The sequence below is a fragment of the Corapipo altera genome, unplaced genomic scaffold (genome assembly GCF_003945725.1).
Source record: "Corapipo altera isolate COAL_440 unplaced genomic scaffold, ASM394572v1 1b, whole genome shotgun sequence".
NCBI lineage: Eukaryota > Metazoa > Chordata > Aves > Passeriformes > Pipridae > Corapipo > Corapipo altera.
Genome location: NW_020884881.1, coordinates 17,114,410 through 17,139,255, shown reverse-complemented (window position 1 = coordinate 17,139,255; position 24,846 = coordinate 17,114,410). Strand labels below are relative to the sequence as shown.

At 43.8% G+C, this 24,846-nt stretch overlaps 1 protein-coding gene across 2 annotated transcripts; it reads left to right on the top strand.

Annotated features, from left to right (window-relative positions):
* The first annotated feature begins 223 nt into the window (after nucleotides 1–223).
* PROSER2 (proline and serine rich 2) lies at nucleotides 224–24,469 on the top strand. Of its 2 annotated transcripts, none has more exons than XM_027639884.1 (4): nucleotides 224–317; nucleotides 9,654–9,869; nucleotides 19,586–19,838; nucleotides 20,674–24,469. In XM_027639884.1, exons 2-4 carry the CDS (start codon nucleotides 9,735–9,737, stop codon nucleotides 21,660–21,662), a joined length of 1,377 nt encoding a protein of 458 aa, XP_027495685.1. In that variant the 5' UTR covers nucleotides 224–317; nucleotides 9,654–9,734; the 3' UTR covers nucleotides 21,663–24,469. The 2 variants fall into 2 exon arrangements, with proteins under 2 accessions (XP_027495685.1, XP_027495683.1); XM_027639882.1 differs by having other exon boundaries at nucleotides 19,586–19,841.
* Nucleotides 24,470–24,846: the final 377 nt, after the last annotated feature.

The following is a 24,846-nucleotide window of genomic DNA, read 5'->3' as shown; positions in this document are numbered from 1 at the left end:
TCGGGCAGCGCTCTGGGGGGTGCTGAGGCAGCGCAGCCCCTCACGCCGCGCAGCGCCCGCCGCCCCCTCCGGAGGGCGGACTCGCTCCCTCACGCCCTGCCCCGAGCGCCGGGACAAAGGCGGCGGGGCCGCCCGGGCGAGGCGGGGCCGCGGCGGGCGCCGCTCCCACCCCGGGCCGGGCTGAGGCACCGCCCGGCCGCTTTATCCGCCCGCCGTGGGTGGCGGCCGGCGCAGTGCGCAGGAGAACGGGGCGGCTGCTCGGCCGAGCCCCGGCACCTGCCCGCCCTTCGCCGGGAGCGGCGCGGGCCCCGCCGCCGGTGAGTGCCGCCCCCCCTCAGGGAGCTCCCCTCGCCCCGCCGGAGCCCCCGACTCAGCGGATCTTCCCTCCCTCCCTCCCTCCCTCCCGTCCTCGGCTCCCGCGCTTGTCTCCCCTCGGGACTGGGATCCGCTGGCGGTCTCTCCCCGCTCCGCCTGCCCCCGGCTCGGTGTCCCCTCGGGGGGGAGGCCGCGGAGCTCCGCGCCCCTGTCAGCCCGCGACTGGGGAATGGTCCGGCGTCGCTCTTATTACTCACTAATGGATTTTTAATTATCCTTCCCTCCTGTTCCCAGAGCAGCGGCGGGTGCTCCGTGCGCTGCTCCGTGCGGGCTCTGGGCGGGACCGGGGACAGAGACCAAGGGACCGGGGACAGCCCCGGAGAGCAGCTTTGGGCTTGGGTTAGTTTTGGTTCAGCGAACTGCTGTCCTGCTCTGTGTGAGGCTTGGTTTCCCACCGCTGAGCTGTTAAGAATTCCCCCCCTCCCAACCCCCCGCCACGGGTTTCTTGTTCTTCCCTGTGATAACTTAAAAACAATTTGCTTGTGCTAATTGGCAACTTAAAGAAAATATGTTTAAGTAAAGGTTTTGTACCCGTTCGCTGTTAAACTTTGGATGTGTGGTGTACCTGACGGACTGAGGGTGATGGGAAGCACCTGCCTTGTGCCTCCTCTTGGCTTTCTGACTCTCTGCAATTACACGTTACCACTGGAAAAGATGTTGGTGTAAACAGTAGCAGATTCTAGTTCAAAATACTTTTCTTCCCCCCCCTTCCTTCCCCCGTCAGGTGCTTTTTCCATCTGGAGGTGGTAAGCATGAGATGGCTGGTGCTCCTTAAGATCTTAATCTTAGGTGGTTCGGGCGAGGTCTAGTACGTGCAAAGAGAAAGCACAGCCTTAAAAACACTCTCGGGATTTTCAGTAATCCAGGATCTCAAGGGCATGTTTCCTGAATAGTTTTTGTTTTAGTGTGGCAGCGAGAGGAGGTTGCTGGAAGTGGAGCTCTGTTGTGCTTGGTCCTGTGCATGGGTGTGTAGCAGGAGATGATTCCTGCGGTAACAAACATGCAGATGAAATGGGAAAGAGATTTGGGGGAGGCTGTCTTATCTTTCCGAAGATTTTGCAAGTACTTTAAACCGTAACAAGTATCAGATATGTAAGAGCTATTTCCTTTCCCCTTCCTTTTATGAAAGGCATAGAAGGAAAAGACTTTTTTTCCAAACCCTTAAGCTTAAGTCTTAGCTTTAAAAGCTTTTGCAATTTCTGGCTTAGGCTAATAAAAAGGTATTATTTTAAGACTTTGCCACAGATCCTTGACTAATGCAGCATTGCAGATGGACTTCCTTGTACAGGTACTACTTTAAAGAATAATGATTGTGGTTTTTCTCCTTCCTTTGCAGTAATTACTGTTGTATAAGGGGGGAGCTGGTGTTTGAACAGTAAAAGGGGGGGAAAATGTGTTGCTCGCTTGGATTTCCAGGAAGTGAAGATATTAATTATTTCTCAGAAATGGAATGGATTTTCCAGCTGTGTCTTTCTTATCAAGGATTTGTTTGGGGGTTTTGCTACGGAAAGTGAATGAGTAAAATGAAGTGCAAGTAATGCCTGGCATTGGAAAGGAACAGGGAGATTCTATATTGTGTCTCTGTTTTGTCAGTAGTAAAACTCCTCTCCTCTGCTAGTCATAGCTGTTTTTTTTCTGCGTGCCTCCAAGAGAAATATTAACCAAGAATGTTGGCAGAGGGGTTGCTGGTTGGATATAGTAACTGGAACAACTTAACTCCTGAGCAGTTGACAAGTCTCAGGCTGACTGACCTTCTGAAATACTGGAGCATGAAAATAAATGAGCATATGAATGTGGCTTTCAAAGCCAGCTAGACAGGCTGTTACTGTTACCAAGTCCTCCCTCCTCTGGTTTGTTTTTTTTTTTTTTAATTAAAAAATAAAAGCAAGTAATTTTAATTTCCAGTATAACTAACTGCTTAAATATATCCTTTTCAATTGGGTGTGCATGGATTAAACCTGTACCAAGTAAAGTCCAGGGCAAGACTTTACTGCTCTCTTTTGCCAGTGCTGTTTTCAGCTCTGTTTGTTTTGGGCAGGCAGACCTTTATGTACTTACATAGGAATGAAATGTCCATACATTAGTTGATTTTTAAAGTAAACACCTCTGCTTTGTGCTTCAGATGACGTCTGCCTTCCTTCTTATAGCAGCACAGCAGTCACAAAAAGAAACCTCAGAAAGCAGCCTAAAATCCAGCTGTGACAGTGACACAGCCATACTGGGGCTGAAAATTATCTTGCTGTCTTAAATGCTCTGTAAAACAGGATTTGGCTCACCATTGCTATGACTGTAGCAGTAGTTACATAATGAAACCCTAAACCCCAGCGATGCTGCACCTGTAGCAAGACAGAAGTTGGGTAATTACAGAGGCGTCTCTGCCTGAAATTGTTTATGTACACTGGATGTTTCTAAAGTGTTGGCTGTCACAGATAGCACCACCCTGATGTTAACAGGGGAGATTTGAAAGGAGTAGCTTTAAAAGAATGGGATGCTTTCCTTGTTGAAATTTGCATAAGGGCATTTGAAGTCGGAGGAGAGCTCAGCCATCACCTGGATGTGTTTAAAGCCCCGCATGATACTGGACCAGACAGCTCTGGGTATCACATGCAGTTCTCCCACTGAGCAGCTACTGGTCATCAAATCTCAGCTGGAGAGGACCAGTGAGAGCCTTATGGTTGTCCTTGGGTCAGACCTTAATCTGAGGAAAGGTAACTACTTGTCACTGGCTGTAGTTTTATTTTTACTTGGGGCAGGAAGGGATTCTGTTGGTGTGGGAAATGTGAGCACTTCAGGGATCTTTGGTGGTTTAATCCACAATGCTGTATATGAACCTTTGCCACTGGCCTTTGCTTTGGGCAACAGGATTCAGTGAAGCTCTTGCAGATGTATTAAACTGAGAACAGAGTTTACTTGCAAGGGAAAAGGCAAAGACATGTGAAAACATGCTTCACAGTTGCTTTTTTTCCCCAGATAAATTGTCTTGAGGGTGGACCAGCACTCTTAGCATCATCAAATCCTGCATTGGTATTCCACTGTCTGCTTTAAAAGAAGCAGCGTTTCCCAAACGTTGCAGAGAGGAGGATGAAGTACTGATGATCTAGGCTCTTGTGCTGGCTTGGTTGTCTTCAGCAGGTAACAAAGTTTCTAAAATACAGGGTTTCAAAAAAAGTAAAAAAGCTGTTCTTGAAAATCTAGAAAGACCAGTTAAGAATGCAGCATGGTATGGAATCCTCTTTCTCTGGTATCTTGAGGCTTGGATTAAGGTGGTCAAAGGTGTGACCTTAGGCGTTGTTTCTGAGCAAAGCACGATTTGGAGAATTCAGTGAAGTAACTGAATTATTACTTGGGCAATGAAAATGTTGGTTTGTGATTGTTTCCTTTCTTTTTAAGTGGTTGCTACTAATTTGAGATCCAATTCTCCGAACCATTTAAGTGTGTGATGAAATGTCCCAGTGAAGTCAGACAGATTTAAGTTTTACTGAATTGGTGCCTTGCCCATCTAGTTCTTTTAAAAACCTGTGTACACAGGATTAATTATTTCACTGTTGGCAGCTCTCACAAATTCTAGCGCAAGTTTTATGAATGACACTCAGTGTGTTTCTTGAGGCTCCAGCTTCCAGATTTAGAGGACTGAGAGAATCTTTGTTTTTAGCTTTAAAACTAACAGATTTTGTAGCTCTCCAGCCCGAGGAGGAAAGTTTGAATTGTCACAAGCACGCCACAGAAACCAGAAAGTTTAAAACAAAATATCAGTGTTGCATGCATTGGATTCTGGGAGTCTTACGTGGTTGTTATCACTCTAATTCCTCTGGAAGCAATTGCATGCCTTGTCACGGGCTGCCATGAGAGCACCTTGAGTTCATACTTGGCTAAATGTTTTTCCATCGTACTTGTCACCTATTCTGAAAATATCAATCAGCACTGATGTCTAAGGAAGTGTCTATAAAAATGCTGTTGGCCTGGCTTTCATTTAGAGGACCATACTGTCATAGTCTGTGTGTGTGTGTATTTTTTTTCTTTTTTTATTAATGGTCAGCATTTCTGTTTGTCTGACCATGCTGTGATGGCATTCCCTCTCTAAACAAGGGCAGGAACATTTCCTGGTTACTGGATGTTAAATGGCCATGACTGTTTCAGGCAGATAGGATTTTTCATGAGGAGATAAAATGTGAATCATAGTAAAATAGCACATTATCATAAGCTTCCACACTTATGATATGGAGAAGAAAAGTCAGAATTTAACCATGTTGGACAACCCTGGTTCCTAAACATCAAGTGATGTCAGTTGTTACTTAAGTGTTGTTTTGACTCTTTCTATAGGAACAAATTTACTGTCTGATTCTGGGTTTCATGTGCTCAGCAAAACCTCTTTGGCCATCCTTTGTGCTCCTGGAGTTTGTGAGGTTTGGCCTTTGTAGGCAGTGCTGTTGCTTAGTCTGTTCTTCCACTGGAAAGCTTAAATATTATATGTCACAAGAGTAGGACGTGGGTCACCTCTACAGCTCAAGGATTTACTCTGTATTTCATATACTGAGGAAGGAAGGAAGAATTCAGTTGCTGATAGCTCTGAAGGAGGAAATGTGTCCACCATAACCATAACTAATCATCAGTTAGTTTTGAGGAGTTTGGAACAGCAGTGGCTCAGTGAAGACATGTCATGGACCAGCTGGTTTTGTTTAGCCCTGGTCTTGTACAGCAGGTTCAAAGGTATGTTGCAGGAGCATTTAATACAAGGAAAAATTCATGAGGTTATTAGACACAAATACCTGGCCTGTTTTGGGAAGCCCTGTGGTCTCCTGACCACAACACGCAGGAATCTGAATGAATTCCTGCTCTCCTTTGCCTTGTTTTACGTGCCCTGCTGCCAACTGTCAGAGGCTGATAAAGATACAGGTCTCTAGTCTGGCCCTGACCCATCAGTTTTATAAACATCCCATGTTAACACATCAGATGACCACAGAGTATTTCCAGATGTTTTTTCCAGATGCTTAACTCTCCAAACTCCACCACCACCACCTCAGAGTGCAAGATGAGTGACAGTGTGCACAGAGCTGAGTGTGGCATTGCTGTGTCTGTTTACAGCTGACACATCAAACCAACCTTGAAGTTCAGTGGCCAGTTCCTCTATTTCAGTTGTATCACTGAGGAACAGCTGCTTAAGAACAGGCAAGGTGTGTGTGATGCTCAGAGTATGGTTGAGGCTTAGAAATCTATCTTGAGAAACATTTCATGCAAAGAGTGTTCTAGAAATTGTGTGTATGGTGAAGGGGACAGACTAGTCTTGTGCCCTTTTAAAAATGTATGATAATTTTGTAAATTTTGTCAACTCACCTTAAATCTATTTTGCAGTTAATGGCATGATGCTCTCTGCTGGCTCTTGGCTTATGTAGCAGTTGATTTTTTTTTTAGCATCTAAATGTCTTGCACTTTTGTGGGATTGATCTCTTTGCCTATGAAGCTCGTCTTCAAACAGGATAGTTAATAAACAATTTTTTCCATCTCCTGCTACTATAGAAACAGTCCCTTGTAAATGCTAACAGTGAGCTTCAGCAAAGGAGTGACCTTAGTCAGCAAAACTATAAAAATATCCTTTTTGGAAGGACAGACCTCACCTTATCTTTGATGGCAGCTTAATACATTCTCTTTGAATTATGTGCCTGTGTCAAAGCAAAATTAAATCTTTGGAGGTGAAATTCAGTGCTAACTTCAGAATCTTTCAATTTCCTCCTGATATCCTCTGACAAACATGCATGATATGTGACTTTTATTGTTTTAAATATCTCATGAAGGCTACCTCCAGTGTAAGCAAGAAGTGATTACTTCGGCTGATAAAATCACATCTGCCCTAAGATGTGATTTTGGTTTAATATTTGGGTTCATCTCTCCAAATAGCATTGTTCCTGTCACACTTCTGCACTCCTGTCACGGTCTGGTATTTTTTTATTATTAACCCCTAGTGGTACAGGCACACATCTCTTAAACCAAGCTAAAAAAATCCCCACTACAATGACTGAACAACAAATCCCATTGCGACCGACTTTCATATTTAATGCATCTCCGAAGGTCAGGAGGAACAGCCGCCTGTCATCCTGCTGTTCCTGCTCTCTCTGAGCACAGGTACCTTAGTTTTGAACCCTTTCTTGTTACCTTGGCAATCCTACTGAAACAGGCAGTGGGGTCTGGAAAATCATTAGATTCTTGACTGTTTCTATCTTAAATATATAAAGTCGTTCACATAATAACAGAGGACATAAAAAGGGTGAAGGGACTTCAGTGTTAGGAATGGTTAGGAGGGGAATTTGTTTGTAAAGCAAATGCTGTATGCATTGCAGCAGTGCCAGTCAGCCTCATGTCAGCTTGAGCTGTGCTAGACAGTGTACAAAGGTGTAGGAGTTTCTTAAAGCACAAAAAACAAAATGGGAAAGAGGAGAAGAAATAATGTATATGAATGGGTTATGATCTTAATGACATGTACCTTTGAAGTGTTGAAGATGATGTGAGAGATAAAAAGGAAATAAGATCTTCCCCCACACCCTTTCTGCAGGCTCATGGGCTTTTGCACTGCTCCCAAGCTCTTCTGAAATGAGTAAAACCCCCAAAGAAGCCACCACAGCTTCCAACACAAAAGCAGGGCTGGTGCTGTAGTCCCTGATACTGGCTCTTGTGTGGGCAGCTCTCTGAACCAGTCGCTCTCCCTGCCTTTAGTCATTGTTCAGGAGCTTCATGAAACATCTGAGCTGGAGCTCCAGGATGAATAATGGGAGCTTGCTGGGAGCAGAGTTATTCGTTGTTATTTAGAACTTGTGGCTTTAAAGTTTATTATTACTGAACGTGGGTGTTCCTGCTGTCCTGGATGCAGATAGCCCAGCATGAAACTCCGTCCTGGTTATACAAGGTCTTGCTATTGGAAAAAGAACAATACTCTTAAATACTTCTCCCTCAAAGTTTGGGCCTGTTGACTGGTTTCTTAGTAACTTGGATTAATATCTTCATGTGGTTAGTCTTTAAATTTGGATCTTCTCTATGATATCTATTGTAATCTGCAGCTATGACCTCTCATAATGTGGTCTGTAAAATGTTCACAGTTTTGAGTATAAATCTAGAAATCTAGTAGTCTATAACACATCACTGAGGGACTGAACAAACATGGTATGTTCAGTTTATATGGGGGACACTTGGATAAAAATGGGTGCTGCAGCTTAAAAGTGCTGATGAGAAATAAATAATGTTTGCCTTATGGTGGATGTCAGTAGGGGTACTCACTCCTTTTCCATCTGAACATCACCTTGAAAGTCATAGGATGAAATTTGAAGTCAGTGAGAGTTTTCTGTGAATTTGAGGTGTCTAGATTTCTTCTGATAGTCTTCCCTTCTAAAAATTATATATATTTGTGTGTGTTTGTGTAGGATTTCAGAGGGGTCAAGATTTTCACTGATAATGTTGGCTTCTAAAAATGACGTATTTTCTTGTGTGGGTGTGTTTGTGTGTGGCTGTTCAGCACCACAGGGTTTGTTGTAGATGGAGCTGCTGTTGCAGAATGTGTTCTAGGCTTGGGCTGCTCTTTCCCCATTTATCCTTCTGCCTGGGTATGCAGCAGCCAGAGGTGCAGCAGCTGCCTCAGTGCTCCCATGTCTGTCTGTCCTGCAGGTCTGAAAACCAGGACCACGAGCATGTTTCTACCTCTGTGTCATCACTTAAAGCCCATCCTGAGGGTGCTTTGTATCTATTTATAGCTGATGTTATTAATAGAGGGAAGGAAGAATGTCGCTTTTGTGTAAAAGCATGGCTAACTCTCGATCATTAGACCTCATGTTCCTAAGAAAGGCTACCTGATACTTTTGTTGTGGCAATCCAGCGCTCTGGATTGTGGATGTGCTTCCAAGACCCGCTGGACTGCAGCCCAGCTACTACATGGTGTGGGAGCTTTCCCACAGGACACACGTTGGTGCTGCGGCGTAGGCGACGCACCTCTGGTAATGTCATAGCCCTCTCCTGGGAGGAGGCGATCAGCGGGATGGAATTGTTGCTCAGTATTGGCAGATGTTATCTCACTGCTATGAAACACTAATCAGCTTACCAGAAGGCTCTGGTTTCCCAGCCCTCAGCCCACAGCGGTGGGGAGCCAGGAGGAGTAATCCGATTGAATTGGAAATGCAGGCTTGACTCTGCTTCTCGTGTCGCCTCTCGAACCATAATAAAGGGAGAAGCACTTGGGAAGCAGGACCATCTCATTTCAGTAATGGTATCCAGTTCCCAGCTGGCTGCCTATAACGTGGTACCAGCTGTTTTGAGGAACGTGTCACTGCTGTTCACGGGTCACAGGCAGGGCGGGGGAGAAGATGGACTGCTAAAAACAAGGCCATTTCTTGGTGCAAAGGATGTCTTCATGTATTGGAGCGAGAAATGAGCTGGGTTCTACTTTTTGCTTACCCCCTCTTCATGCTGTTAGTGCACCGAGATGACTTTTGTCTTTGTGTCCTTGAGAGTAGGGGAAAAAGTTCTGCCAGAGTGTTTTGGGAGATGGCAACAATTCAGAGCAGTATTACAGAACTGGGCACTGGGATAGCTTAAAAAACTGGGGGCTTTTGCTCCAGTGAGTGCTGGTGCATTTGTCTATTCCAGTAAGTGTCTTCCAAATGTACAAGTACTGTTTCTTCATGGCTGAGTGAAATAAAAGCTCTTTAAGCTTTAAAATGCAATTTGTAACACGTTGGTGCAAAAGAGCTGGCACCAGGTTCTGCTCGTGGATCTTTCACCAGATGTAGGTGGCACAGAGCTGCTTCAGTAACATGTGAGTTATCTGCAGCAGTCTTAGGAAATGAACCGGGTTCTGTTTCCCTTGTGTGATCCAATAAATAGAATTCTTGTGTAAAAGCTAATAAAGCTGCTTGAGCTGGGCCAGTTCATATCTCAGCCAGTGGGATTTTATTACTGTTAATGATGTGCCAGACTGGAAAACACAAACTGAATCTATAGAAAGATGTATGCAGGGTCCGTGCTTGTAGCTACCTATATACATCTGGTTTGGAAGCACACCAGATGGGGTACAGAACCTTTCTTTCTATCCTTTTTTACCTTTCTATGGATTTTTCAAAGTCACCCTTTGGAATAAAACCATTTTTTAAAAAGGTGCCCATAAGTGGTAGATGTGCTCCAGAGCATTAAAGATATGCCCTTTATTAACTTGTGTGGGATCTTTCTTTACCACTTACTTTCTGTTCCTTTTTGAGTATTTTAACAAGCAGATTTAAATGTACCACGTTGTTCTCTGTTTCCAGACATGAACAAAGCCACCAGCCCCACGTAACACGCTGACAGCTTTCTGTGCTTCATCAGGACTGATCAGCCAAGGAAGTGGGATGCCTAGAAATCTCCTCTTGGATTCTCCTGAAATGGCATCCCAGATCTCTCCAGAGCACACACATGGGAGCATGGAGAGGGCTGGCAGTGTGGAGAATCGTGGCAGCCAAACCAGGTGCAGAAATCTTGCCTTGGTAAGTGTTTAATGAGCCCTGTGCTTGGTGCTACAGATTACATTAGAAGCTCTGTTCACATCACAGGATTTTTGTTTTACCAAGAGTGATTTTTCCCGTTTCTAGTCCTGAGTGGTTGCTTGTGGTCTTGGTTGTTTAGCTCAAAGGCCAGAAATGACTTCTGCACTTCGTTAAAAGAGCTCGTTATTCTGGTCTGATTGTCTCTGAGAGCTTGGAGAGTGCTCCTCTCCAGCCCTTCCTCCCTGAGAGCCAGGAATGGTGGCAAGGAGCAGGCATTACACTGGGCTGCTCGGTGCAATCACCCTCACTGGGGCACAGTTTGGTGCACAACTCTGCCCTTGCTTTGTTAAGTAGCTTGTAAAGGAACTTGAGCATAGTGTTGGTTCTACACACTGTTTTTTGCTTAAGCTCTTTGTTGACACTCGTGAATAAAGGTCTTGGCTTATTCCACCATAATTAGATGAGTAACAAATGCATCACCACAAACAAAGCTGTCTTCACATCAGTGAGTATGAGTGTGTGGCCATTTAAATTGTGTGTGAGTAACTGAGGGAGTAGGATGCACTTCTGCATTTTTCCCAATTAGCAGGGTGAATCAGGCACTGAACTCAACAGTAGTCTCTGTACTGTGACAGGCTAAGCCTAGAAAGCAGGTATGGTTCCTTCCAGATTTTTTTTTTTTTTATCAACCTAACCATTTGAAAAGCATCCCTTTTTAATTGAGGAAAGAGCACTCTGGTAAACATGCCTTCCCTAAATGGAAATCTAAATCTCTGTCTTGCCTTAAACATGGATTTAGGCTTTCCACCTCTTTCCCTCTGCCCTCCCTGCCAGCTGCCTTTTAATGTAGTAGTTTTCTGTGCAGAAGAGTAAGTGGAGGAAGCAAGTTGGCAAATTGGCACCTCTGTTTATCTATGTACCTCAGAAATGCTCAGTGGTTTTGTGCTACTTTGTGAACTTTTTGGCAGCTGGAGGTAACTAAAGCTGTTCCCTCTTGGTTGTTTCTACTGAAAATACAGCTCTGTTAATATGATGCTGTATCCTTCAGCTTGTGTTGCTGGTTAAACCACAAAACAAGTATTATGAAATTTAGTTCCTTAACTGTTTCTGATCTGCTCTAGAAAACATTTGTGAAGGGTCAGGGTGGGGGAGGTCAAGAGCCAAGTACACCATTTGGACTTGGGTAGTTAGTGTATGTTGTTTATTACATGAAAACTGGTTGAATCTTAGAGAATTACAGTGTGAGTGGTACTTTGTTAAAGAATTACAACTTCATTTTATGCAGAATTACAAGTTATTTTTGTTCATTACTCTAACATGAGGTTCCCAGGTTATCACACTAGTAGCCAATCATATTTCCATGGGGTTTATTCTTAGCTGCAGTATTGAATAGCAATGCTGTGTATAAATCAGTCTGTTTGCAGTCTCATCCTGGGTCTGCTGTGTCAGAAAATGACGTAGATTCCCTTAATCCAGCTGGATCTTGCCATGTGATAACCCACATGATGATGCATCAGCTGGAATTGGAATCTCTTCCTGCTCTGTAATGCACTAATTTATAGATGGAGTAAAAGTGGGCTGCAGATTTAGGCAATTCCCATCAGACCTGTGTGTTAACAGAAGTTGTTCCAGGAGCCTTTAGTTTGTCTTGTTTGAGTTTGTGCATGAAGAAGGTGGAGCTGTACTGACAAGTTAATTCTGGTGCCACAGGTCCCCTTCTGTGGTTGTTCTTCCAGCAGGGTAGTAGGTGGCATGTCCAATAAGGATGACAGCTAACATGTGTGGAACAACAGGTTGGGGAGTGCAAACCCTCTTCAATATAGTTAGAATTTCAGTTTCTGAGTTTGAGAAGGGGTCTGTGTTGAACTGGATATTAGGGAAATTCTGCCTATTCTGCCTAATTGCTGGAACATGCTCCCAGAGATGTTAACTTCTTGCCTCTGTAGTTTTGTTATAAAAGTTCAGAACTTGCAGAAGTTCTGGTGGCCTAATGAGAAGAAGGGGATAGATAACTTTGTGTAGACAAATAATTTCTTACTACACAAATTCTGAGAAAGGAAGGGGTGTATTTTCAGGCACACCAGGCTTTCATAGCCCTGAAACAGAAGCAACTACAGACTTATCTGCCTCTTCATTTATCACTTTCCTGGGTCTGTTCACCTAGAGACACAGCAAGGAAGGTCAGGGTCGACTTTGATTTGTTTTGTTTGTTTTTTTGTAATGGCCTTGGAAAGGAACAGGGTAGCAGTGCTTCTTATGTCAGGCCTGTACTGCTGTGGGTTTCTTCTTACTTGATTATAAAAAAAACAAGCTCTTCTCAGTGTCAAACTGCATTAGTCACTAACTATAACCTTTGTATTGCATCTGTGGAAGTCAAACAAACCCAGAGATGAGATAATGGGGGCAAACATTTGGACTGGCCTGAGCCTACACTGACTGCTCAGAGCTGGTTTGGCTCTTGGCTGGTTGTGCATCCTGTGCATCCCATGTCTGTGCTGGCATTGCTTGCTGTGGAACTGGTTGTCAGTTTGGGAATGACTAGGACATGGACATCAATTGCCATGTGCTGAAAAGGTCTTAAAATTCTCCATGTGTGATTCTTCCCTGTTGTCGCTTCAGTTTAATTTTGCTGGATTTCTCAGCTGCTTTTTACCTAGGCCATGGTGCTTTCAGCTGACCTTGGGCAATTGCAGGCCTTCAAGCCAAATTTATTTTTTTTTAAATGAAAAGCAAGGTGCTGATGTCCTGCCTTGATTGCAGGATAATTTTCATAGAAATGATGGATGTGTGGATCTGGATTTATGCTGCCACATCTAAAACAGCAGATGGACCCTGTTTTTAGATGGGAGGAATGTTTGCCTTGATACTTTCATCTCACACCAACGTTTATAACCATAAAGGCTGTTATACATGAGGACATGAATTTGCATGTATATTCTGGTTTCTTTTTGACAAAGGTGGTTTCCACACATCTGCTTGGCAAAAGCATGAGAGAAGTGTATCTTCTCAATACATGGAATTGGTTGCACTATCCAAGGGAGAGGGTAAACAAAAACACTCTGTTCTTGGCAATTCTGGCTTCCAAACCCCATTCTTGAATGACACTCCCTGACATGTGGTATAAGAGTTAACTTGCCATGAAATACGGTTGCAGCAATTTAAGGACACTTAATTCAGAGGTAGAACTAGGTCTTGGCTTTTTTTGAAGCAATTTGTCTTGTTCCATTGACTGAATAGGCACAGATTGACTTCTGAAGAGCCAATCCTTCTCTTTCAGTGCTTCCCTCTGGTAATTGGACTGGGTATCTATTCTCAGCCATGAGTAACTACTTTAGTTTCTAGGTGGGGATAACATGCTGGGACAATGGTGTTACCTGGGAAAATCATGGTAGAGGTGCTGGTCGTGCCTGAAGGGAGCTGTGCTAATTGGAACTGCACTAATAATAAGCTGTGTCAGTGCCTTGGATCTGCTGCTGCTACTTCAGTACTTTCTGTATCTGGACATGCCTTACTGAGTGATAGGTTTGAAGGATAGTGAGTTCTCATTGTTCTCAATGGTCACACTGAGTTTTTCATTTCATCTTATTTTCACCTTTGAGTTAGACAGATCCTCAGTTAATGCCACCACCACTCTTTTTGGGGCAGTGGTGACCTCCACAGTTTGGTCAAGTGACTGTTTCACTTGGTCACTAATCAAGTGGCTTAAATTGGCTGATGGCCATGATTCCAAAAAGATGTTTCGCTTATTCTGTTTGTTGTTTCTTCAGATGAGGTTCCTCTGTGGCTCTAACAAGACTTGGTACCCAGTCACTGGAGCTGGTTTGTCACTTGTATCATACAGGTGACATTTTGAATGTTGGTTACATAGACATGAAGAACAAGTATCTTCTGAGTAGTCTGAGCTGGTTCAGTGTCTTGTTTCACACACTCAGCATTTAACTCAGGGCTGACCTGGTTATTTTGTAGTTATGATGTCTCTTGTAGCCTAAAAATTAGTTGTTATGGCCTTTATCCTTTTTGGATCAGTACAGATAATTTAAATACACCAGACCTGGCTTTCTAAGTGCACCACGTTACTATCTCTTTGCTCCAGCCTCTCTGAAGGGGTCCAGGAATTCCATGTGGTTTTAGGGCTTCTGGAACAGGACAGATTGTGTGTCTGTTAGCCCATTGCTGCCTTGTTCTCTCACAATTTGAGTGTGCAGAATCCTGTCATGCTGAGATGCACTTCAGGTATGTTCAAGGGAAAGTGCCGAGAAAGATGCCTTTCATAAAAGGAACATGTTTTTCCCTCTTGACACTGATACTCCACAGGGTTTGCTGTACTGTGAGACCTTTCAGCATGTCCAAGTACTTTGCCAAATAACAATACACAAAAAATGAGAAGAATTTGATGTGTTGTGTGGATACAGCTGTAATGGAGCAGGTGGAACCCATTCCTTACAGGGTGTGGACAGAGCTATGCTGTGCTTTATCCACTTGAAACTCATGTTAGTGTGACCTGGAAGCTGTGTGCCTTGGAAAAATAAGAGCCTGACTCCTAGCAAGGAATGACCTTGCTGTAAAATGTGCTAGTGAGAATACAGATCCTGAAGGCAATTTGTGCTCTATGCAGAAACTGCATCATTCTGCTTCAAAGCAGGATCTGGTAGATAAAGGTTATTTCAGCAGGTGGGCAAGTCTGCTCTTTAACCCACACTGATAGGCATTCCTGAACTTCCAAAGTGTTTTCTTTGTGCTCCACTACTTTTCCTGGAATCCTTGGATTAGAGTTTCTGTCATGTGAAAGCCAACTTCCACTTGTCTCGCCTTCAGTGCATGTAGGGAAAATTTGTTGTCTGTGATAAGGGTGGTCAGCTTTTTATATATTAAATTACACACAGGGCTGCCTCTGCCCACCACCCATTCATTCTTCCCTGTTTAAATAAAACATGCTCCATTATTTCAGCCATCCTGTGCATCTAAACTCTCAGCACTCCTTGCTTTGCTTTGGACCCAGTCCAGCTTGGCTGCATCCTTTCCAAAGTTCAGCAGCTGAAGCTGAACTCTGTGTTCTCAATGAGGATGTGCTGTCATGTCATCACCCTGGTTAATATATCCCAGGATGGGCTCTGCATACCTGAACGGCACCTTTTTCCCTCTTTATGGCACTTAAACTGAGAGAATCACAGGTTACACAGGTACCTTGCAGTAGCTTCATCTCAGCATAGCTTCCCTATTCATCTGGGAGTGCATTTTTGAGGCCATTTCGTAAAATCTGGGTATATGACATCTCATGCTCATACCTATCAGCCAAGTCAATAACCACCTCAGGAGAAATGAAATTGGTGTGAAGTTATTTGATTTTTGCAAAAATAATGTAGTGGCTTTTGCCTGAAATTTCTCCCCATTTTTCTGAATGTTGTTCTAACATAGAAATTAAAGGGAAAAAGAAATTACAAGCTGATCAGCCTAACTTTGTTTATCAAAGAGATGCTTTCAGAGTTTAAGCAGATCTTCAGCTTGCTTTTTAAAAAGTAGGTTAGAAGTAATTTAGTCAGTTTATGACTTGGGTTCATCTAGTTTGTCTTTTAAATACTGGTAGATAATTTGTTTCCTCACTTAGGACCTATTGATTATATGGTTTGCTACCTATTATGAAGCACATGGGTACAATTATGCTCATAAACTGAAGAAAACAACATTCAGTATTATAGTCTTCTTCACCAAATGAAATGGTATTATCAAAATCATCAGCTAGTGGGTTGTAGAGGAAGCACTTTTTGACACAGCACACAATTACAGAGTGGAACTCCCTGCCACAGAATGCTGTGAATGCCAGTCATTTCCATGGGCTCAAACAGTAAGACAAATTTGTGCTAGAAAAGCTCATTAAGAGCTATTAAGTACACAGATGCATCTGGGAAGTCCTTAAGCCGTGCAATGCTGGAAACTGGAAGGATGGAGGGGAGAAAAATATAAATCCATCCAACCTACAGCAATGCTCTCCCCCTGCAGCCCCGCTCCCCTATGCTGGGTGTCCCTGGCTGCTGAAGGATGCTGAGCTAGATGGACTTTTTGGTCTGATCCTGTATTATAGTTCATGTTATCTGTAATGCACTTGCTTCCAACTCAAGTGTGATCCATTCTGTCTCCCCTTTCTGTAAATCTAGTCAGAGCCTTCTGTGTTTTGTACCTGTTCTGATACTGTTCCTGCACACAGGGCTTTCCTTTGCACCCCTTTTTTCTAACAAGTAGAACTGCCTTGTCATTAACAGGCTGTGGCCCAAGTGGTGCTACATCAGCCTTTCTACTGCATATTACAATTGTTTGCTCCCTTCATGTTTTTTGTTCTGTTTTGGTTTGGGTTTTTTTGAGAAGCATCCAGTCATTTCTCTCCCATGGAATTGTGCCTGTTAATTCTTTGGTGCTGCCAGCTGATTGATAAATCAGTTGAATCTGGTGTTCTGTTATTTTGCTAATTGAAGTTTAATTCTTTAGCAGTTCTCAGAGTGGTTTTTTTTTTCTTTAACACTGCAGTTGTCTTGGGATTTCCTGTGCTATTCTGTTCCTGTCAAAGCTGTGCTGGTCTTAGGATTCTAGGTCTAGATTTGATGTTCTGAAATTTCTCCAAATGCATGTCAAAAATTGTGGGCCTCTGATATTAAGTTACTGTTTTGGACAGGCAGGAAAGGGATCTTTTCTATGAAACAGATTCTATTCTTCTTTTATTTTCTCTTGCTTTCTTATTTCTTTTTTTTTTCTCTCTTTTATACCAGACATTATCATAACAGACTCTTTCCTATTTGGTGTAAGCAGGAAATGTTTGGCTGCACAGACAGCTAAAATATTAATGCCAGCTGAGCATACTCAGCTATTTCAGCTGCTTGCATCCCAGATTTCTTCTGTCCAAACAATCTTTTTAATCCTCCTAATTTAATTTAATTTGAAGCTGAGGCAGAATTTTCAAGTTTGAAATTTAGGCTGTCTTTTGACAGGAGTTTTAAAGTCTGTAGTGTTAGGTGTAGGTGAAATTTAGTTCTAGAAGGTGTGTTTGTGTATCAAGAGTAGGGAGTATATGGAAAGTATGAGATGAATAACTCAAGTAGCTGAAAAGACTTTTCTTTGGCTACTAAAAAAACCCAGATTCATCAAGGAGAAGGGAGGCCTGGAAAACCAGCCTGGAAAGAGTGTGAACTGTTCCAGTACTTGGAATATATGAAAAATGAACTAATTGCAAATAGACTTGGTAACCTTAATTAAAACTGGCACCTGTTAACTACAAAAAAAAAAAAAATTCCTCCCATCCCTCTGAAAGCTTCACTATAATACAAGTAATACAAGTGGGAATTCTGTAATACAGCCCTGTTCTCAGACCAGTGGTAAATCAAGTCACTGCTTGCTTTGCATCTCTGAGCTCCTTTGGTTTGACCAGCTTGAGTAGGTTTTTTTTCACTGTGCCTGTGTGTCTAAAATGGGATTGTTTCCTTGTCTGGCAAACTGAAACATGCCTTGCCTGAGGGAGTTTCTAGCCAGACTGGATGCCTTGCATCTCAGTACAGAGACCTGACCTAACACTGCCTGTTCTCCTGAGCTGTTGTCCCTTTTTTGCTGATGAAATGTGCCATTGGTCATCTCGAAGGGAAGCTGCACGAGGGAAGAGATGGAAGTGCTGACAGAGATGGGGCTGGCCTTTCACAGCTTGGTGTGCCACTTACTACAGACGTGTTCCCAAAGGGGTGGTTACTCATTTCACATCCTTCACCTAAAGGGACACTGCTCATTTCAGCAAGATCTGTGAGCATGTAAGTCAGGTGGAGCTCTCCTGCAAATCTTACCTGGCATGGAAAAGTGCTCAGTCTTGCAGCACAGAAAAGGATGGAAGGAAGGGCTTCTGGCAGTCTTTGCTTCTCTTCACATACTGTTTTGCTCAGCTCTTGATCAAGTGAATTAAGCTCATGTGGGAGCAGTTTTTTTAACTGCACAGTGTGGTGCAGTAATTCCTGTACTGTGACACGCTCTGGATCTGCTGCTACTGGGAATTTCTTAAACATAACCCCCTCTTCTTTCCTTTGCCTGTGGAAGTCTGGCTCTTGCAATGAGCTCACCCGCCACAAAAGGTTCTTGGAGTCCTATTCAGTTCCAGCTTGGGCCTACCTAACAAGGGCTCCTTTCCTGTCATTCTCTCGCCTACTAGACATAGCAGCCCTATGAGTATTTGGGTGGGGAAGGAAGGAGATTGCAACATCCATTAAGGGGAAAAAAAAAAAGAAAAAAGGAAGGCTTGTCTGTCTCTTGCTTTTCAAGTGCAGCTGTAAAACTTTCCTTGGCCTTTGAAAGCTCTGACATGTGGTGGGTGAGAGCTGCAGAATACGTCAGCCTTTGAAGTTCATCCCCTTTAAATAGGCATTGGCAAAGGGCATCCAAATTCTAGCTTTTGTAGCAGTTTTGCTGCAGTTTTGCTACAAATTTTGGTACAATGCAGCACGTTATAGTTCTTCATCTACAGGCGTTACTTTCCTACAGAGGTTCATTTTTCTTATTTTTAATGCTGAGGATGGGGATAAAAGCTTTGTTTGTGCAGGGAGTTAACAGGTAGAGCTGCACTCAGGTTTTTTTAGTCTAATCTACTGTAAGGTGATCTGAACAGGCCTGGTGAGTTTGAAGCAAGTTGTGCTGCCCTAGCAAGAACATGGCTCCTCTTGGATATTTGTACTGCATACCTTTATGTATTTACCTAAATTCTCCCAGCCTTCCATTGAGAAGTAGCCTTTTTACCTTGCCTGCACATGCAATCAGGTGTCCTTGGAGAATTGAAAAGTAGAGATGAGAAAGGATACAAAGTCTTGTATTGCTTTGCTGGTGCTTCTTGTGAGGTTACTGAGGGCAAAGTTTCCAGTATATGCCTGGCAGGGGGGAAAATTCAATCCAGAAAAGGGAAAACCTCACTTACATTTCAACAATACTTACTTGCATTCCAGAACTTACACAGTTCTCTTGGGAAATGTCTTTCCTGTATCCATTGTCTTCATGTAGTGCTTTTCTTAATCATTCTTTGTCATCTCCAAGCTTCTGGAAAAGTGAGTGTTTCCCAGGGTGGAGGGAATAGAGTCAGGGCACTGCTGCCCAGCTTCTCATAGTGATACTGTGTTAATCAAGTTAATCAAGAGCAGTGACTCAGAGAAAATGAAGACTAGATAATCCAGGTGATTATTTCTCACTTCTGTGGTCTACAGGATCATTTCCTGCTAAAGAAAATAGCCCAAGGCACTGTACTTCCAGGGAGCACATGGAGCACATCCTCATATTTAGTCTTAATTTTTCCTTTCTATAACTCAAAGGTAATACCTTTAGAAACCCCCTCCCTCCTTACTATTACTTCTTTGTAATCTACCACATAACCCTGGATAAGTCATGGTTTGTAGTGGTAGAGGCACTTCTCAGCTCCAGCTCTGCCTCTAGAAGCCAATCCCATTTTGGACTGCATCAAAGTGGGAATCAGCCCATTTGTTGGACTGTCCTGAGTGCACCCCTTCCCCCCCAGTGCTGCTCCCCAAGCCTTGTCCCTTGAATCTGACACAAAACTGATTGGGTATTTTAAAGGACATAATACCAGTTGCTGCTCTTTTGGGGTTTTAATATTTTTTTTTTGTCCTCTAGCTTTGTAGTGCCTCAATACCACTTTGGGAAGGCATTAATCTCTCTGGTTTTTTTTTCTTGCTTTTTTCCCCCCATAGGATGATGAGAGTCTGAAATACTTAACTCATGAGGAACAGGATGTTCTTATGTTCTTTGAGGAGACCATAGATGCCTTAGAAGATGACTTGGAGGAGATGGCTCTACGTGACAGTGGCATCCACTGCCAGTCTCCAAGGTCGACAGAAGAAAACGTGTCCAGTCACTCAGAGACTGAAGATATCATCGACTTAGTGCAGTCAACACCTGAGAGCAGTGACCATGAAGGCCCTTCTAGCAGAGATACAGAGCCAGGTAGTTGTATTTCTTGCAAGGGTGGGTTTCCCTTTGATCTATCCCTGACCTATTCCAGTTCTCATTGGAAACAGCTAAAGTAATTCTGTACCTTCCTTACTACCTCAGGATGAATTTGTTGCACATCAGGAGCTCTAAGGACTGTGATTTTCATTTGCCCTGGGGTTTCTGAAATTCTTGCTGTTAGTATAACATTTTTTTTTTTTTTTCATTTTTCCTTTTCTCTCATGGAGGTCATGCATATAATGAAGTTTTTGGACTGTGATCTCAGTCCTCTGCCTGGTGACTGAGTTGTCACTGTTGTGCACAGTCATTGCAGCAAGGCAGACAGTATTTACCAACCTGTTCATGCTCTGCTTTTCTCTAAGACCTCTTAAGACTTTCTCTGAGAGTTTTAAGGTGGCAGATTGTTTGCAGTGTTACTTTGTGTGGGACTGAAAGGCAGGTGATCCCATCAATGTTTGCACCAAGACACTGTATCAGCCAGTACCTCCAGTGGGATGTAATGCATCCTCTCCTGGCTCTTGTGATTAGAAAATAAGAAGTGCAAAACTCTTGCAGAAGAGCAGCCATTGAAACCCAGTGAAGCAACATGCAGAGTGTGAGTGACAGGCAGAAAGAGGGCTGCCAGTGACTGCATTGTAAGTGTGGTGACCTGGGCTACAGTGTGGCCTACAAGATGCCATTGCTGGTTCAGTTATTGTTTCTGCTGGCAATGTGGGCTGAGTTTGAGTTGGAAAGCTTCTGGGGGAGGGGAGAAATGATGCTGAAAGAAAGCCTTGCATTCTGCTGTGTGTGAAGACTTAATGGCATCACTGGTGCTTTGTGTTTTTAGTGTTGGATGCTCCCTGGAGAGCCGAGAGCCCCAAGCCAGCTGTACCTGCTGACCTTCCCCCGTATCCCCCTGCACCACCACCAGTGTCCGAGGCACTTCCTCTTCCTCCTCCACCCCCTCCTCCAGTGCAGCACCCAAAATTGCTCCGCTCTGTGCCCACTCCCCTCATCATGGCCCAGCAGATGTGTGAGCAGCAGGCGGAGAGCAGGGCGCGCTTCCCCGGCGCCCTCAAGGACGGGAATTCGGACAGGAAGAAAACCCCAGTGGCCAATGGGGATCATTTCATGGCACCAAAACACCCTCCTGCCCCTGCACCCAAACTGCACCGGTTCCCCAGCAACATCAACATAACGAATGTCAGTGGCAAAGAGTTCAACGAGACCATTTCCAAAGCTGCCGTGAACGTCCAGGAGCGGCGAGCCCAGGTGCTGGCCAACATCAATGGAGGAGCTTTGCTGGCAGCTGAGCTGGAGGAGAAGCTGCACAAAAGTGATTTCTTGTCACGTAACAGAAGTTCTTCCTTACGGGATCTCTCTTCCGAGCAAACACGATACGAGGCCCTGACGAAACTCGGCCTAGTTAAGGGAAAGCCAGCTCAGGACCAAGTGGACCATGCCCCAAGCACTCAGCAGGTTGATGTGCAGCCCAAACAGGCAGATGGTGTTACCAATGGGTATAAAAACATCCATGAGGCTTTAAAAAGCGAGCCCAGCCCTTTCCTTCCTATGGGCAAAACTGTAACAATCAAACCAGAGGTCACTCTTGTCACTAACAAGGTCATCAACGCGCAGCAGAACACAGAGAAAAGCTGTAATGATTACAAACAGCCTGCTGTAAGCCTGGACATGAGGAGGAGATCAGGATCGCTGCCTAGACCTTCAGGATTTCGATCCCAAGGGATAACGGTGAAGTTTTCTGGCCGTGGCTCAACAGAAGAAGCTCGGAGAGAGGCCCTTCGGAAACTGGGACTACTGAAAGAGACCGTGTAACGTGGATGGGAATGTTGTGGCAGTGGGAGGGAAGTCATGGCATGGCTTGGTGCTGGAATAGTCCCAGCAGAATTGGGACCAGATGGATTGGAAGAAAAAAGGGAAAGTTCTCTGTTTCAGGCAAGCTGGGGAGGTACCAGACACTGTGGAATGACCACTCACTCGTGTTCATCCCGGGACTGGCACCACGTGTGGTCATGTACAGCAGTGGGGTCTGGCTCTCCTTCCTACAGAGATACTGAGCTGTTGCTCTTTGTGACTAAGAGGAATTTTATTTAATTAATGCTGGACTGTGTCAGGCAGCATCTCGTTAATGAAGTGTACAGTGCAGTATTGTTGTACATAGCGAACTGAGCGGCGACTCTTCCTTCTGCTCTTTCTGAAGCCAAAACCAAGAGCTCCGTTTGTCTTGCCCACGTGTCTGTCTGTCTGTCTGTGGGAGCTCAAGATAATGTCCAAGCTGAAATTTCTGAGCAGTGTGACACCCTTCCACGACTTTTTTTTGTTGTCTGTGTTATCTGGCTTGGCTTCCTTCCCTCCCAGTGGTGGAGTGTTCTGCTCCCTCGCTCTGCGTGCGCTTCCCTCCAGACTGTGCACAGGGTGGCTTCTGCTTCGACCTTCTCCTGGACAGAGCAGCCCAAGCTCTGAATGGGTGACTGCACCACTCTGCTGCTGCCCCTGAAGTCTTGCCTTTCTTCCCAGCCACCTGCTTCTTGGTCATGCTCGACCAACCCACGTGTCCAGTGAAAGGCTCCAGAAAAGCCTCAAGGATGTGCACCGGTTTTCACACTGACAGCCAAAGAGTCTCCTGACAATCTGTGACCCCAACTGTTCTGTACCAGGGATGGTCTCACAGCAGAGAAGCCATAGGAACAAGTTAACTTTGTACCAAATGCAAGACTCTGATGTCAAAAGTCTTGCCTTTTAAGTTGGGGTTCTGGGAAGGAACTGTTACTTTTTGAACAGTAGCTGTACTACACTGAGTAATTGTAAGTTCTTTTACTTCTAAAACTGTCATGTGATCTTCCTCTAGTCAGAATCCTTTGTTCACAGCCTTATTTGATTCTGCCCTGCCAATCCATAACAAGTTACAGCCAAAATTCGTGCAGGCTAAGTGGAGTTACAGGAGGGCTGTGTGTAAGAGCACGTCATTCCTGAATGCTCCAAGTTGATGGTATTTTGCCTTTGTTCAACAGACACGCTTTTAAAGATGGTCCCAAAAGATATTTGTGTGTTGGTATGATTTTATTTTTTTTTTTAATATGGAAAGCTGCTCTTCCATGTTAAAACTCCTTCCCTTTTTGTATACCTGAAAGCATCCAGAATAGCCACTTCAAAATCAAATGCCAAACTACAAACCCTGTCAGTTGTTTTGTTGTTATTCCTCAATGTTTGAGTTTTTGGTGTTTGCTTGTTTTCTAAAGGGAAAAACTGACTTATTCTCTGCACTTTCTAAAGCCTCAAGCAACCCACTCCTTTTCCCAAGGAGCTGAGCAATAAACCTTGGAGAAGAGGAGGGGAGTGGCTATAGCAGAAACCGACACACCCTTTGATCAGGAGCTCTGCCATAACTGTGATAAACAAGTTTGGAGTTCTTGTGATAAAGTATTTCAAACTTGCTGAGCTTTACTTGTAAATGAAGCTGTCGTGAAGGAAAAACCTTTGTGTTATTCTCAACCTGCCTCATAAGTTTGTTGGGGTTTTTTTGCCTTTTTTTTTTTTTAAATTATCTGCTCGCTGCTTTAATTTTTAATCGTGTTGTTACGGTATCTGGCTGGTTCTGTCATGCAGTTATTCTTTTCAGCCTTTTCCCTGGGGAAGTGATCGTGTTCCTCACTGTGAGAGGCTTACTATACATAAGCAATCAGTAATTAAACTATGTGGCCATTCCTGGGGCTGGCAGAGCACTTAGGCGTGCATAACTGAACGTGAGACATGCTGCTGGAACAAAAAAGGCTCTTGGATGCTGTGAGCACAGCACATGCTTGTTCTGCTGGGCTCTGAGGCTCTAGTCCTAAATCAGAAAGACAGGGGAGCACATAAAATACATCCAAGCACGGGCTTCACTGCAGGCTGGCATGGAGTCCTACATGTGGATGATGAATCATAATTTATTAACATAACCTGCTAAGTAAATTTAAATGTTTCATGACCTTTGTGCTTTTCAGTCCTGGTAAAGCAAATTCTTCATTGTGGATGTGAAGTGCGTACGAAGCAATCTTCACATCTAATCATCCCTTGCCAGCTCCTCTTTGAGTTGTTTACAGCTGGGAGTCCATGCTGAGCAGATGGGGGGTGGAGGGGGAACCCTGACACTACTTCATTGAAATTCAGTCCAGTTCAATAACTCTGTAATGTAACCCTATTTAAAAAAAAAACAAATTAGGTGTTTAATATCTAAATTATAAAGCTGCCTATGCTGAATTAGCTGGATCATGTTCTTTCATCCTTTGTGCAGGGCTGTGTCCTCAACTGGTGGGAAGTGAGAGTTAGGTCTTCATTAGGTAAAGCAGTTTCTGCCCAGGGAGGACTTGGAACGAGGTATTCATTGTGGCCCTTCATTATAGCAAATATCCTACTGATAAATTCTTCTCTGTGCCTAAAACTGTAGTAAGTAAAGCCATGTACTAAATGAAGTTAAGTCTAGCTGCTAATAACCTGTATATAAATTTAGCTCTATTTTGTGTATCTTGTTTTGTGTGTATATGTTGCTGTGATTTTACTTTTTTCCCTTTGTGTTAGAGGTAACTGTCTTGCACAAATCTGATAAATCATCCATTAAACTGGGATAAACCCAATGAAACGATGGCTGATGGGAGGTGGCATTTTGGTTCTTGTTCTTGGAGGAGGGAGGTGACTTAATGACTAATACTGATTTAATAACCTTAATAACCTTTCCTTTTGTAACTGTGGATGTGTGTGAGCCAGAGCTCAACCCTGGGACAACAGGGAGGGGGGACAACAACAACAAAAAAAAAAGGATTGTGTCTAACAAGAGATGTGCATTCTCACTGCTGGGCAGCTGGAGCTGTGACCAGGGTCCTTGCAGGAATGAAGTTCATCCCAAACAGTGTTTGACTTAGAAAAAAGCCCCTATCTCACAATGTTTGCATTATTAAAATGGCTTTTCCAAGAGCAATGTTGTATATGTGAAAGAAGAGGAGCACATCTTTGTTTCCAAGGC

What these genes read in the sequence shown, in the direction of transcription:
- PROSER2 (XM_027639882.1), top strand. Translation starts at nt 9,735, where the DNA reads ATGCCTAGAAATCTCCTCTTGGATTCTCCTGAAATGGCATCCCAGATC. An exon ending in GGTGCAGAAATCTTGCCTTG is followed by an intron (nt 9,870 to 19,585) that starts GTAAGTGTTTAA and finishes TTCCCCCCATAG; the next exon opens with GATGATGAGAGTCTGAAATA. An exon ending in CAGAGATACAGAGCCAGGTA is followed by an intron (nt 19,842 to 20,673) that starts GTTGTATTTCTT and finishes TTGTGTTTTTAG; the next exon opens with TGTTGGATGCTCCCTGGAGA.